The sequence below is a fragment of the Nicotiana attenuata genome, unplaced genomic scaffold (assembly GCF_001879085.1).
Source record: "Nicotiana attenuata strain UT unplaced genomic scaffold, NIATTr2, whole genome shotgun sequence".
NCBI classification, from domain to species: domain Eukaryota; kingdom Viridiplantae; phylum Streptophyta; class Magnoliopsida; order Solanales; family Solanaceae; genus Nicotiana; species Nicotiana attenuata.
The window spans coordinates 31,875-48,158 of record NW_017673489.1 but is presented as its reverse complement, the minus strand read 5'-3'; the positions used below and the strand labels follow the sequence as shown (position 1 = coordinate 48,158).

The 16,284-nt window shown below is 33.1% G+C and overlaps 1 protein-coding gene across 1 annotated transcript; it reads left to right on the top strand.

The window, feature by feature from the left end:
• Positions 1-4,575: 4,575 nt before the first annotated feature.
• LOC109216515 (probable glutathione peroxidase 3, mitochondrial) lies at positions 4,576-15,837 on the top strand. Its single transcript, XM_019380679.1, has 6 exons — positions 4,576-4,941; positions 5,577-5,650; positions 6,334-6,407; positions 13,311-13,420; positions 14,377-14,658; positions 15,639-15,837. The coding sequence occupies exons 1-6, from the start codon at positions 4,642-4,644 to the stop codon at positions 15,663-15,665; spliced, it is 867 nt and encodes a 288-aa protein (XP_019236224.1). The 5' UTR covers positions 4,576-4,641; the 3' UTR covers positions 15,666-15,837.
• The last annotated feature ends 447 nt before the right edge of the window (positions 15,838-16,284 follow it).

The window sequence follows — 16,284 nt, the reverse complement described above, 5'->3', positions numbered from 1 at the left end:
TTTATTCGAGACAAAAATAACCTGACAATAAATTTATATTTTTCAAATTATCCCTCATTAATTTAATTTTTTTTTTCTTTTCCTTTTCCTTTTTTTTCTGCTATACATTTATTCTCTTTTTTATTTTAATCAAATTTTTATTCTCTTTCTCTTATTCTTAAAAGTAGATTTTAAATTTATATTGAATGATGTATTTTGACATATTTAAATTATCATGTAAATAATAAGTAATACCAACCACTCAATATTGTTGCTTTGGAATAACTATATTTTATATTAATTAGAAGTTTTAATTTATATTTTTACTTTACGTTTAATATTTTAATTGAATTCTTTTCTAATAAATATTTAAATTTATTTTCTTTTCTAAATAATACTAATCGCAAACTGAACCTTTACTGCCCTTTTTCGTAATTTGATACTTCAAAGTGCTTTTTTAAGAGATTGGCCAAACATGATGAGCTTGCAAAAAGCACTACTCAAACAAATCGGCCAAACACAAACTACTTATTTTGCAAAAGTACTTTTTTCATAAAGCACTTTTGAATAAAAGCGCTTTTTAAAATAAGTAGTTTTTGACAGCTTGGTCAAACGGGCTCTAATACTCTACCTAACAGATAGTAACTACTTATATATATATATATATATATATATATTAAATATCTTTAGATTTTTAATTAAGAGTCGCTTTATTTCATTTACATTTATTTGCTTTTTCTAATTTGAGTCTTGTTAGAGTAGTCACATTATAATCCATTTTAATTTGCTGTTTGTTAATTTTTCTTTAAAAGACGAATAAAAAGACAGAAGATAAAAATAACATTCTTCAATTTATGTATTTTATGCACACAGAAAAAAATTATTTTTCCATTTTTTAAGTCTATAACTATATACTATAATAATTTTTGGAGCTTACTGGAGAACATATGCCTTCATCTCAGGATAGGTAAAAAAGGATTATCCTTCTGCCTCGAATAACAACAACAATAACAAACCCAATATGTTCCCAACATGTTGCCTCGAATGTTGGCTCTATTTTTAAGTTCAATATAGGTCATGTTTGACCAACATCTTAAGTCTGTTTAGTTTGAAAAGTATTTTATGTCATATGAAGTTTTTTAAAAAAAAAAAAGTACTTTTGCATAGTAGAAAAAAAAATATATGTTTGACCATTCTTTCCGGAAAGTGCTTTTGAGCACCAATAAAAAAAGGACATGTGAAGATTTACTTTACAATCATCATTGATTGAAGTTATAAATAATTTGAAACATTTATTATGAGAAACATTGATAAATTTTTTTAATTTCATTTACCTAAAATGTAGTAATACTTTAAAAACATAGGAGATCTTTTCTTTTTTGGAAATTTTACCTCCTATAGCAAATGTTAGTATCTTATTTATTATTAATAAATACCCTTTAAAAAATTATCTCTTATAGCTACCTTTTAATTTTTATAGCAAAATATCTATTTATGGCCACTTCCTACCTTTAAGCCATTAAATACGCTGTGTATTATTTTTCTCTCTCCCTCTCTCTTCCCTCTCTCCTCCTCTTTCCCCCCAATTTTTTCTTCCCCTGCTTTTAGAAATCCTAACAGGGGCTGTGTTCCGCCAACGACAGATCAGGCCGGCGACCACTTCCCCCTTCCTTGTTGTGTCACCCCTAACCCCCTCCTCCGGTCGGCGATACCTTCTTCTTTTTCTGAAGTGATGATTACATTAGAAAACCATTTGGTTTCCAAACGTGACGATCTAAAATAGTTGAAGTTGAAAAACTCTAAGATTCAACATCTTTCACGCCATTTTGAATGGAAAGTAGAGAAGTGATTTTTTTCTTAACTACTCGTTATTCAAAATTTACGGTCCAACTAATTCAAATTCATTCTACGAGATTATAAGAAGAAGATTTCGACAAGGTGAAGGAATGCAAAAATAAAATGGCAAAAGAAAAAAAAAGAAGTAGTTGCTTTGCCTTGAAGAGTCTGTTACCTTTTTTTTCCCCATTGTATTTCAATGTGTCTCGCTGTATTCAATGTAATTCATTGTATTCACTGTCTTTTTTTTTATATTGTATTTTACTGTATCTCACTATATTCCATGTATTTCATTGTATTCACTGTCTCGCTGTATTCCATGAATTTATTCATATATTTTTTTAATTGATATAATATATGTATTCAGATATATATATGTATTCAAATGTATCTGCAGTATGTATTCATATGTTTTCGCACTATAGATGACCTGCTATACTTCATGTATTCAATGTATTTTTATGTATTTAACTGTATTCAATGTAATTATATAATCTTAATATATAAATCTATTTGTAAAGATACCACTAAAAAATATTTTAGTAAAGATACCACTAAAAAAAGAAAGGATGGATTGAATCTCTGAATATTCTCTGTTTTTGGGGTGTTTTTCGGTTGAGAATCTTTTCTATAACTGGAAATTCAAATTTTGTGTGTTATAATTGAGTTTGTTGAGTTATATTAGGAGTCTATCACGTTAATTGATTCACTTACCGTTTTTAAGCAGTTGAAGACCTTTTTTTCGCAAATTCCGTTACTGTATCACGAATACAGCTCGCGAATACAGTCGAATACATTCTCAGCTTAGCTGGACTCCCCTGTTTTTCGCCGAGTTTTGCTACTGTATTCATACAGTAGCAAAAATACATCGAATACAGTCTGTAACAACTGTAAACATAACTATAAGAAATAATTTAATAAATAATAGCTACAGCAAGCTAATAATCACTAAAATATAGTCGTTTTTGAAAATTTCTCTATCTTTTTTCTCCCACAAGTGGGCCTCTACACTGATTTTGAGACTTCATTTTCCACAGAATGTGAAACCCACCCTTTCAACACGTAAGGCATAAAAGCATCAGTAAATCCTTGAAGATAACTAAAAAAATATATCCTTTAACCTACTCTCAAAGGTGAAAAAAAAGAAAGAAAAAAGAATTAACCTAAAAGATAATATAGATATATAATATATGTATAATTCATATATATATAATATGTATTATTATGTATAATTAGTATAAAATCGATATATAATAATTAAAAAAAGTAAATAATAAATTTGATCAACTATTAGTATAAAGATCCCAGAGGCCAGAACACATGTAGTATACCATTTAAAAAAGAACAAAAAAGGGAGAAAAGGTTGAAGACACAATTAACGTTTTTGGGTTCTTCAGTGTAAAGTTATCCTCCAATTTATTAAAAGACGAAGGCATGTCTTTTTCTAAAAGAGGAATATTTAATTCAGAACTACCCCACATACACTAGCACCCTTCTCATATTTCCTTTCACTTCTAGTGGCTTCTACTATTAGATTGAGAAAACAAAAAGGTTGTTTTAATTAAAAATAAAAAGGAATGTGCCCTCGAACCTGGGAGCTTAATGTTTCCTTGTATAGCAATTACTCCATCAGTTCTAGTTTACTTCAACCTATTTCCTTTTTGGTCCGTTCCAAAAAAAATGATCCCTTTCTAAATTTGGAAACAATTTAGCTTAAACTTACAATTCTACCCTTAATGAGAAGCTTTTATAACCACACAAATAATCTGGACCCCTTTTTGACTTGTTTAGGACCACAAATTCAAAAAGTCTTCATTTTTTCTTAAATTCCATGCCCAGTCAAACAGGTTCACATAAATTGGAACGGGAGAGTATTTAAGTATTTCTTTTTGTCAAACTTTTACAATTCTGTACGTAAATTAGACTTTTAGATCACAAGAAACACATTGCTCCTTGGTCCCTTAGATCAGAAAATTCTTGTTTATATCAAGTCAAGAATAAAAAAAACCAGCTCACAATCAATTATGAGAATCACTTGTACCCTACATATTCATGTTTTTTTTCTTTTTGTTACTTTTTTTTTTATCTAGATGAGCTTCTATCGCACCTTAGTTTATCCAACCGTGTATTTGTTACTTCTCACCAATTTGAGTACCGATAACTCTGCCTATTACGACTTAGGTATCCTACATATTAGAAGCGGAGCTATGATTTGAAGTTTGTAGGTCCGGAACTTGACGTCGAACCCATGACATGTCTTAGTTACTGGCTTCACAATTATATACAACAACAATAACAGACCCAGTATAATCGCAAAAGTGGGATCTAGAGAGGGTAGTATGTACGTAGACCTTACCCTACCTTCAAGGCTGAGAGGGGTTTCCGGAAGACCCTCGGCTTAGGAAAAATAAAAAGAAGGGCAGCCACAAGCACACCAAGCTTCACAATTATATATTAATAGAAATTTAATAGATTTTCTAATGCGAATATATGGTCTGTTTATGAAAAAGTTACTGCGTTCTGGGTTCGGCCGAATCCGAAAATAATACCCTATTTCCACCCCTGCTACATACTCACGAAACTTTACTTTTTTAAAACCGTAGTGAGTAAACCGACTCTCGCACATTTAATCGAGTATTTGTTATTTCTCGTCAACATAAGTACCGAATAACGCTGTCCACGAAATCTCCAGCACCCTACCTATTCATGCATTTATAAATATATATATATATATATATAAAGAACTCATTGTTGAAATCCATAATATCTAGAGATCTAAAAAACCCTTTTCCCCCTTCCCTTCATCCAACCAAAAACAAAATAAAAATGGCTTCAATGGTTTTTGCATCAACACCTTTGAGTGCTAAATCATTTGTCAAACTAAGAACAAACTCAAAATACTCTCCTTCTTCATGTTTTGTTCCTTCACCCTCTAGGGCTTCTTATTTACATTTATCATACAATATTTCTCATGTTAAGTCTTCCAAATCTTCATTTTTCCAGGGTGATGGTTTCTCTAATTTTTCATTAACAAAATTTTCAAGAGTTGCTAATTCAATTTCTCCATCTTTGAATACTATTAAAGCTGGAGATAAAACTGTATATCGTTTCGAAGCGTACGACATCGTAAGAACTTGAATTTCTTTCATTTATGTTAATGTAATTTAATTTACAATATAATTCTTGTTTCTTTCTCATTTGTTCTCTTAAAACGTCTTCTGTTTCGTGAACCTAAACTAAATCACAGAAATGTTATACTAAACCCCTCATTTTACATTATTCTCTTCAATTAGATAGTATTTTATTTTCCAGGTCTAATATTTGTTATTTATATAGGCGATATCAATTAATTAATTGGACATATATTTTAATCATGTTAGTATGTTTACTTTAGGTCCTATGCTTTTTAAGAGTTCTCTATCCGAAATTTTTATGCCAAAATCTTTTAAAAATGTTGTCGTTGATAATTCATATAGCCGAACACAACTTATTTGAGACCGAGACACAATTGTTGTAGTTGTAATATTTTCTGTTTTACTCTCTTCCTTTTTTGTTTCTAATACTCTTGTCATCTCTTTATTCTCTTAAATCCTTTTGTTATTTCAAATAAATTCAAGCTTTGCGTTTCTGCTAAAATTTGAGCAAAAATAGTTGAAATTATTTCAGAATTATATTTATATTGTAATAATCTAACAAATATCCTCTCCCTTTTGTACCTTTGGATAACAAGTGATTTATTGTTTGTAATCTTTTATTTACAGAGAGAAAAAAAATATATCTCCCTCCGCAAATACAGTGGGAAGGTTCTGCTAATTGTTAATATTCCCGAGCAAGGGTATATCTTCTTCTCCTCTATCAAATAAATATGTATATATAATTTTCTGCATTATGTGAATTTCACCTTGTACCTATTCTTTTATAAATCCCTTCTGACCATAAAATAACTGACCACTGCAAAAGATTTTCATTGGCCTTTAAAATGAAAAAATAACAAAAAAGAAATTATCTAAAATGGTGTTTGAGGATTAGAAATCATGAAAGTCACTAAACTAATTTTTCTTGTAACCAATAATTCACTCAACTTTGCCCGATTAACATATAGGATATTCTCCTTTGTTTCTTCCTTGTGATTTTATGTGATATTTAGGTAAAGTTGAGTGATTTTTTTGTTACAAGAAATTATTTAATGACTTCGGTGCAAAAAAAAAAAAAAAAACAAGTGACTGTTCATGAAATTAACCCTTTTTGAACCATAATGGATATTACTCTATTTTTTATCATAGTCCCCGAAGTTAAATCATCGATCTTCAATTTTCAAAATAAATAAGAAGTAAAATAGTGCATATATTTATTTATTTTATGCATAGCGAGGCAGATCCAGAATTTAAAATTTATGGGTTCTGACAGTAATCTTAAGTTAATATTACAATAATAACTGTGTGTGTGTAATATTGATGCATTCATGTGTTATGTTCCCATTATTCCTTTTAGTTGATATTTTGTATATACTGATTTCAGTTCTGATGATACAAAGTCGGAAATCAAGCTTCTCAATGAACTGCATAACCGGTACAAAGACAGAAAACCTAAAGGTTAGTCGTCTATTTTATTTTAGTTTACAGACTTATATTCTTTGTCAAATTTGTTTTTTCTCAATTACTTAAAAATTAACTAATCGACCCTTTAAAATGTTATTCTTACTATTACCTCAATCATATTTAGATTGCTTCCTTCATAGTTTTGGTATATGCTCTTCATATTTCCATTGGTTTTTATTCCTTTTAGTTCCGGTGGCTAACTCTAGGGGTGTCAAATGGGTGGGTTGGGCTGATTTTGGGCAGGTTAAAAAGGGTTGAGTCGATAAATGGGCATGTCAATCACCCGTCCAAAAGTTACTTGGACAGAGATGGGTTGGGTCAAAATGGGCTAAAATTTATGTCATATCCCAACTCGCTCAACTCTTACCAAGTTTTACTTAATTGTCTGTTATTTTCTTATGAATTATTTAATTACTAAGTAAGATTTCTTTTTCTTTTGTTATGGTCATATAGAACATATCAAAAACAAAAAGAATTATTTTATAGATATTTCAGCAAAGTTGTTCATTGATCAATTTGGGTTACAAAATCCGTCCAACTTTAAATGGGTCAAGATGTGCTGGGTCAAAATGGAGTGAGTTCAACAATGAGCGGGTCATGAGCGGCCAAACCTTAAACGGGCTGTGCGGGTTAAATCGCTTTGGGCTTAAATTGTCATCCCTATCTGACTCCTTGCTTTATCCATCTTTGAGGACGCATTTTCTTATTCCTGTCATAAAGCAGATTTAGAGGTTAGTCAATTCATATGAACTTTTTATTATCTTCATTAGAACTTGAACCTAACACATCTAGTATCTGTGTTGATTCAAAACCAACTATACTATATCAAAGTTATTTTAAATCAACGATTAATATATAAATAGCTTAAAAGAGGGTGAATAGGAAATAGAGGGGAAAATGAAAATTTGATTTTCCCTTCTTGACAAAGGAATATTGTCCCATATTGGAGGAGGGAAAGAGTTTTGATGGGTATATATACATTTGCTCTTCTTATAGCTCTTCAAGAGTTAAGAAGAAGGCAAGCCTTCCGCCGTCGTGTTGTCGCTCAGCTTTGGATTTGGTCAAATGATCTGATTGGTTGATTAATTTTTGGACCAAATTTATTTGTTAATATTAAGATTAACGTAATATTATTTTAATCCAAATTAGCCGTTTCTGTAACGGTAAATTATTTTTCCTCCTTTTTCGTTTTATTTGCATAAATCTATTTACGTAATGGCCGTTTTTACGTGAACAGTCATAACAGACATTCTAAAGAGTTTCACCTCTTTGTTTAAACTCAACATGTTGGCTATAAATAGCAGACCATTCCTTCAAAGTTTCCTTACGAAAATTCTGATTTCTCCTTCTTCCTTCTGCATAGATTTTAACAGAAAGAAAGCAGTAAGTGGGATTTGCTACTGTTTTTTGAGTTCGTTGGTCACTGGGGTTTGAAGTACCGCTACACCAGTGAAGTTATCCGTTCTATCCTGGGAGGAAATAATCCTAAACCTCGGGTATTAGGAAGGGATTAAGATCCTTAAAGAAACACTGTGAATTCAGTGAGCTCGGATTATTTTTTGTTCTTCTACATTTCTGATTTTTTCATTGATATTGGTTTTAAATATATTTTCGAATATACACTACTAAGACATAAGAGCCTCTCAACTGTGAGAACGACAATAAGAGATATAGAAGAGTTACACCTAGGATCTGCATTGAGGGTTGGTACTTGTTTATCTTAGCTATGAATGAGTTAATCAGTAGTATATGTGTAAAGAGGTCTCCTGGTGTATATATGTGTTTACCTCAAAAATACGAGTAACAATTAAATTTGATTTGTGGTTTTAAAGATATGTGATTTAGTTCAATACCAATTAATAATCAAGAAATATGAAGTAGAAATGAAAGAAACAAGTGAATCAAACCAATGTTGCTTGGCAGCGGTGACCTCGAGCTTAGTGACCTCGAGGTGGGTTTAGAGCAATAAGAACAATTAAGTAAGAAAAGTAAAGTAAGAGCAGTAAAGCTAAGGACAATTCTACAGTAGGCAAAAAGGTAGAGAGTATATTCATTTCTCAATGATTAGATGATGTTACAAATGATTGGGGTCTCCTTTATATAATAGGGGAATCCCTAAATAAGGTATATTTCTATTTACAGTAAGGAATATTCTTAGTACAACTGTCTAACCGCCTAGTACGGAATCGTACAATCCTATTCCGGGATTTGCGCCATGATCTTGGGGACGTGGAAGGAATCTACCTCATTCTGTTACAAACCCATAACGGTACTATTTCGGGGTCGAGCACACTTGGCCTCGGTATTACTCGAACTCCTATCTCCGGGAATCGCACTCTGTCTTCGAGCTCGAGTCTGGTCCACCAATTTCGAACTCGACCTCGCCCGAACTCGGGCCTAGGACGGAACCTCAAGCCTACAAATCGGAGGCATATGATTTTGTCCATACACAGATAGTCTCCGCGTTTCTTAGAATAAGATGATAAGAAACAATTTGAACCTCGATTTTCCCGAGCCTATTATGATGACGTCATGCCCGTGACGTAGGCGCTTGAAGTGATCGAAAATGTCATGTAAGCACGCTTCCCTAAAACATCAAATGCGCACCAGCACTGGTCGGCCACTAGGGCCTCCGAACCGTCGTCGCCTTTCTATAAATATGAGGCTACTCTGTTGAACAAAGAACTGTACTCATTTCATATTCATTTACTTTGATTCTTTCCATTCTTTATTTCGTTCTCTAATAATCTATTTCCATGGTACGAACCTGCGACCTCCTGGTCGCATGGCAGCAACTTTACCAGTTACGCCAAGGCTCCCCTTTTCAAAGCTTCGATTCGAAACAACGAGAGAAGGGCGCAGAATCCTTCCTGCATCATAAAATATGCGAACTTCACCCTACCGCTCATCTCTCTTAACTTCAACCTGGTGTGGCACTTTATTCCTTTTGCTTTCCATGGAGTGAGGTGGCACTATCATCTACTAACTTTTGCACCGTACACTGGTACAACGTCCCAAGGAAGAATATTCTTGGATCGTTACTCGTGCATCTTGCAACCTTTTTTGGTTTTTCTTGTGATAGAAGGTGAAGCTACATCTTCTTGCCTTCCCTTCTGGTCTTTTTCTTTTGCTGCTATTTTTTAACGGATTATGGCCCAAAATTTCAACAGAATGCTCAATCCCCGCTGCTGGAAACATAGTTACATTTATCGAGGGTTTTCTGCCCTAAATTTTTTCAAGCACACAAACATTTCCAAAGATCAAAATGGGGTCCCCGGGAAGGAGGTTCCCGAAGATGCCGCTCTCTAGGACGTGGCCCTAAAAGTAGATTAGGTTCTTGGCTTTTGTTTTTTGCTTCTTTGTTCCTGTGTAAGGATCCTTCGTGGATGTTGTAAATATATTTTGTGACCATCTCTTGGAAATATAAAAGGATCTCTTTGTCTCATTTTTGGCTCGTGTTGAATTCCATCTTGTCTTTATTTATGGAAAATTCAATTGTACAACCCAAATGATCAGTCCGAGTATTGGTTTGAACTCAGAACATAGTGGACCCTTAGGTTTTTTACTGATAGACATAATGCCTCTTAAGGTCTTAGGTAATTCTCGAGCTTAAATCACCTGGATTCGAGCTCGGGATGCGGAATTCTCGAGTCTGAGTCGAGTGAGAACGAGGTCTCAACCTCTATATGTTTTGGCCCTTAAGCCGTTTAAGTTGGCCCTTAGGATCTTATACATCGGCCCTTAGGTTCTTATACATCGGTTCTTAGGCTCTTTAAGTTGTGCCGTTTCGGCCTCTAAAATGGCTATAATTTTTTCCTCTTTTCGGCTAAAAGACTTAGTAAAATTTTTTGTATACCTTAGCATGTGTTTTTTGTACCCGTTTGGGTTTTTTCGAAAGTTCGACGTATTGGAACCTTATTAGTAATTAGTTTGTGTAAACATAATCGAATATCTCTTGAGGTTTTATCGAGGGCTGATGTTATCGAAGCCTTTATTCGAGGGCTGAATTTATCGAAGCCCTTTAAATTATTCGAGGGCTGAATTAATCGAAGCCCATTATATTTTGCTTTTGCCGAGGGTAGCCTGATTTAACCGGTATTTACAAAGTGTTTGAAGGCTTTTGATTTATAACGGAAATCGGACGTCTCCGAGCCGCATTATTTGGGCTGAGGCCATTTTACATGACCGTAGTCTTTAATATGGCTGTAGCCTTCGGGTATGTCACTTGGACTTGTTTCCCCATAACTTTTCGAGCTTGTTCGAAAAGTTAGTCCCCGAGTATATTATCCTTGGCCTTTGTTTCGAGGGGATGCCTCTTTGAGGTCTTATGAGTCCGAGTTTTTGGTGACTCGGATGCATTGATTGCCGATGGCAGTCCCCGAGCATTCGGGGGTGCTTTTATGCTTTGGCTCTTGAGCCGTTTCCCTTAGGATTATAAGTGTAGAGATCGTATAATAGTAGACTTCTTTGAGACACACAATGTTTTCGATATAAACAGAATGCTTCTTCAAATAGTTTGATACATACGTACATGTTTTGCCGTCGGGGCTCGACTATTTTATATGGACACAATCTGACCGTTGGCCCATTACAAGGTTTTCCTATCGAGGCCTTCTTAGGCGTGAAGTATTTTCCTTGAAAATATACCCCAAGTATATTGGCCTTGGCCTTTGTTTTGAGGGGATGCCTCTTTGAGGTCTTATGAGTCCGAGTTTTTGGTGACTCGGATACATTGACTGTCGATGACAGTCCCCGAGTATTCGGGGGTGCTTTTATGCTTTGGCTCTAGAGCCGTTTCCCGTAGGATTATAAGTGTAGAGCTCGTATAATAGTAGACTTCTTTGAGACACACAATGTTTTTGATATAAACAGAGTGCTTCTTCAAATAGTTTGATACATGCGTACATGTTTTGCCGTCGGGGATCGACTATTTTATATGGACACGGTTCATATGACCGTTTTGCCCATTACAAGGTTTTCCTATCGAGGCCCTCTTAGGCGTGAAGTATTTTCCTTGAAAATATAACCTCCGCGGGTGATGCCCCCCAGTATTCGAGGTTGATTAAAAAGAAGCCTTGGATACTGTTGAGTTCTCCTTAGGTAGCACATAATTGTTGCCTCGTTAAAAACCTTGCCGGTAAAATCCATTTGGAACAAAATCCGATCTAAGGGAAAAAGAGTACAACGCATGCTTTAAAAGCTAAGGCCTATGTATAAAAGGGTTCCTTTGAGATCGCGTGCCTTCGATAGCTTCGATCGAAAATCTGTAATAAGTTAGTTTTAAACTCAAATGGACAAAAGGATAAAGTCATACCTTAGCAGTAGTATCGTTTGAGTAATGATATGTTCCAATTGTTTGGCAATTGTTCACCTTCCATTGTGCTAAGTTAGTAAGATCCTTTACCGATAACTCCGAGGACTCGGTACGGTCCTTGCCAATTCGGGCCTAGTTTCCCTTCATTACAGTAAGGAATATTCTTGGTACAACTGTCTAACCGCCTAGTACGGAATCGTACAATCCTATTCCGGAATTTGCGCCATGATCTTGGGGACGTGGCAGGAATCTACCTCATTCTGTTACAAACCCATAATAGTACTATTTCGGGGTCGAGCACACTTGGCCTCGGTATTCCTCGAACTCCTATATCCGGGCATTGCACTCTGTCTTCGAGCTCGAGTCTGGTCCACCAGTTTTGAACTCGACCTTGCCCGGACTCGGGCCTAGGACGGAACCTCGTGCCTACAAGTCGGAGGCATATGATTTTGACCGTACACTATATGCTTATTTGAGATGATATGGTGTCAATTAATGAAACTAGTGAGGATGTCATCCAAAAACTTAAATTAATAAAAACAATCTAGAAAATAAGAAGTCTTAGTATAAGTAGAGGTAAGACAGAGTATATGCATGCAAATTTAGCTCGCCACAGAAGAGTAAAATTGATTTTGTGATTAGATGGAATCACAAAACATAGACATTGTGGAATCTTGATGATTGAATATTGAATATGTTAAAAAGGAATGAGGTGGACCTAAATCACATGGAGTAAAGTTATCTTTAAGATCTGCCATCTTTCGTAATCCATGTCGATCAGTAATAAATCAAACACATCTAATTAAAGCAAAAGTTTTATGTAGGTGATATGGTAAAAACTTACTCGAGCTCGATGTTTACACCAAATCAATAAACATATGATATGTGTTTGGACATAGACATTTATAACTTAATAATAATTATTTAATACATATTCTCAACCTATATATTAGACCACTTAAATATGATAAGTTCATATTGTTTGGTGTAATTCGGGTGCGGACAAGTATTTAAGGATACCAACTAATTAGGATTAAGATTTGATCACAATGGTACACTTATATTAAGTTCATTATTTATTAGGAATCTTTTTAGTTTGCCTAGAATTTTTATTGTAGAAAGGAACCTTTAATATCAAAGGATAACGAGTTATTAAGTATTGGAAATATTGAAATGGCGGATGTAGTATAGAATCACCGGGTTCAACTGAACCCAATACTTTTAACGCGGAGCATAAATTTATGTATAAAAAATCAGTAAAATTGCAATAAATAGTAGATATGAACCCATAACTTTAAATACTGAACCCATAGATCTAAAATCCTAGATCCGCCTCTGCAGTGCTAGTTTGAGCATGAGACATAATTTAGTTATTATATTTGCTTGAATTTGTTTGATTTTGATATAAATTTTCAAATGAAAAACCTATTTTTACTTTTTTTTTTAAAAGCTCCAAAAAGTTAAACTAACTTTCAATTCAAAACACAACTATATTCTACTGCAAGAAATACCTTTTTGAAAATTTTTCTAATAATTTTCTATTTCTGTTGTGGTCTGAAATATGTTTGTCATCCTTTTTGTAGGATTTGCGGTTCTAGGGTTTCTTTATGATAAGAAAGAAACAGGCAAATCAGGATATGGAGGGGGAAAACAAGAAATTCTTAATACTGCTGAATTTCCACTTTTCGACAAGGTAAACTCTACTTTCATCTTCATGAAGTTTTAAATGAGGTTAAATACAAAGGTCTATCTTAAATTAATTGAGTTTAAGTTAGTGTGAAAAAAGTTACATTTTCAGGTTATCTTTACATATTGTATAACAAGTAATCTGTCTTATTTTTAAAATTACAAATCCTACATTTTATAGAGGTTTACCTATAAATATTTTTTGGTTATACCGACAATGTATATAACTTAACACAAATTGCTACGTATATGTTTTATGTAGTTTTGAATATTAAAAAATCTTATATTGCCTCCATTCGAAATGTCAGGATTTGCTTGAATATGTCTTGGTATTGATTATTTATTAGTTTGGAACTCTTGAAATTATATGTTATATCATATTTGATGGTAATATAACTTTAAAAATAGTCTAAATATAATATATTTTTTATGCAAAGTTTAAAAATATATTTTAACTAATTAAAATTTAAATATTTTGAGTCATAAACAAAGGACCAAAAGTGTTATTATCTCTAATTTGTAAGTTTGGATCTCTTGCGATCATCCGTGATGTATAATATATGGATAATAGCACTTTTGCTCCTTTAGTTGTAATTTCATTTTGTTCATTCTGAAATACATTTAACCTTCAATTAATTAAAATATGTACTTTTAGTCCGTTTTATATAGAAAACCTGTTATATTTAGATTACTTTTAGGACTATATTACCCTCCAATTATTAAACAGTATGAATTAGCAATACAAGTTTAACATAACACAATTGTGGAGTTGGTTCCAAAGTTAATAATTCGTTAAGCTTGTGAAGATTCACAAACGGACGAATAAATAGCGCACAATTCAATTAATTAAAGCTTAGAGATATCATAAGGACCAAAAGTGATACTTTATCGATATTTTACTGGGACTAAAAGTGAAAATTTTGTTTGTCTGAACACTGATGTGATGTTATACTTAATTAACAGGTTAAATTGAATGAAAAACATGAATATTGGTATGGCACTGACGAAAAGAAAAGAGATGAAGATCTTTATTATTTTCTCAAACAAGAAACAAAAGGGGGAGATATTACAGAGGAATTCGTTAAAATTTTAGTAGATTGGACCGGAGTTCCTGCCAAACAACGCTATGATCCCTTCCCAATAGGAGTATTAGATGATGAAGCTAAAAAATCCCAAGTTGTGAAACCGGGCGAGAACCCGGGTGCTACAGCTGGACCACGAGACGATCCCCGCTTTGTTCTTGAGGTACGTACTTAATTAGTTCATTTCAAAAAGAATAAATGAGTTTAGAATATCAAAGTTAATTTTTTTTTAAACTTTTGATCTCATGAATTCAGACATCAATTTCTTAAATACTTTAACGTGAAATTAGATAATTAAAAATTACATAAATAGTACTAGTATAAAAATACTCCATTTTTTAAATTAAAAAACATTAAGGTATAGATAAATTATTTATTTTTTATATTAATTCGGACATTAATATTGTTATCGTTTTATTGGTTTCTCATTTAGTATCTCGTACCCACTTTGGGTCTGGGTATATAGGGATTCTGACGCGTAGGACCCATTAAAAGAGAAGCGCTCTCTCTCTCTCTATATATATATGATTATAATATAAAAATGAATTACCACAAGTTTGAATTTCATTAGGGAATTGGGTTTCACCTTCTCCTGCTAATTATGTGAAAATTAAAATTTAAAAATGATAAATTGATAATATATATAATGATTATAATATAATACTGAATTACCACAAGTTTGAATTTCGGTAGGGAACTGGGTTTCACCTTCTCCTGCTAATTATGTGAAAATTAAAATTCAAAAATGATAAATTGATAATTAATTGTCAAGAACCAAAGAGAAGAATATAAAAAATTCTAACAAAGATTGTCTTGATCAGAATCACATAAAATTATATATCAAAAGTTTTATCAAACACTATCGGGTTTGCTAATGTTTGAACCAATATTTAATAAGTACATATTTTTTTTTAAGAAAATATTTTTATTATTCAACCGAACACCAAAAAATATTTTCTCAAAAAATACATCCGGATAATAAATCATTTTCCTGAAAAATGACTTCCGTCCTGCCAAAACACACCCTTGAGTTTATATCCTTTTTTTCCTTTGATTGCTTTCACCTTAGTCTTAATTTTCCTTGTTAAATTTCATTTATTTTTGTATCTTGAAGTTTACTATTATTTTTTCACCTATTTCCAGAATGCCATTGCTAGATTAGTTCGCTGAGAGTACATGGAACGGCTATATATCAGCAAGGTTGATATATCATTCATTACCTTTATTGATAGGAAAATATGTGTTTAATTAAACAATTTGCATCAAAGTTAATGATGTATTGCTCATATTGTGTATATGTAATTGAGATACAAATTATGAATAAATAATGTTGGTGACTCTATATGTATTTTCTTCATTAGTTTTACCTTAGCTTCTAAACTACAAATATAAAAATGGGGTGAAATTCTAGTAGCCGCCGTCGGGACCAACTCCAAAATCTGCACAGTGTGCAGAGTGTAGTATCAGTACAACCGACCCCATGTACTGGTAAGTGCCGAGCCTAACCTCGACGAAGTAGTGACGAGGCTAAGGGGGGTCGCCTACACTATAACCTGTACGCAGTATATAATAATGACAGAATAATAGAAATACTGAACAGAATTTAAATAGCCAACAGAAATTGATAGCCACAACCTCGAAAATACACCAGTGTCGTCCAGAATTACCAATCTTTACCAGTTCAAATAATAATACTGAGAAACAACACAGCTCAGGAAAAGGAAACATATAGGTTGCTGCGGCGCGCAACCCAATCCCGCCAGACAACACATAATCCCTCCCTTATTCC

Excerpts from the sequence above, each read along its gene's own strand:
- LOC109216515 (XM_019380679.1), top strand. The coding sequence starts at position 4,642 with ATGGCTTCAATGGTTTTTGCATCAACACCTTTGAGTGCTAAATCATTT. Across the intron at positions 6,408-13,310 it reads CAAAGACAGAAAACCTAAAG|GATTTGCGGTTCTAGGGTTT; the intron begins GTTAGTCGTCTA and ends TCCTTTTTGTAG. Across the intron at positions 13,421-14,376 it reads AATTTCCACTTTTCGACAAG|GTTAAATTGAATGAAAAACA; the intron begins GTAAACTCTACT and ends CTTAATTAACAG.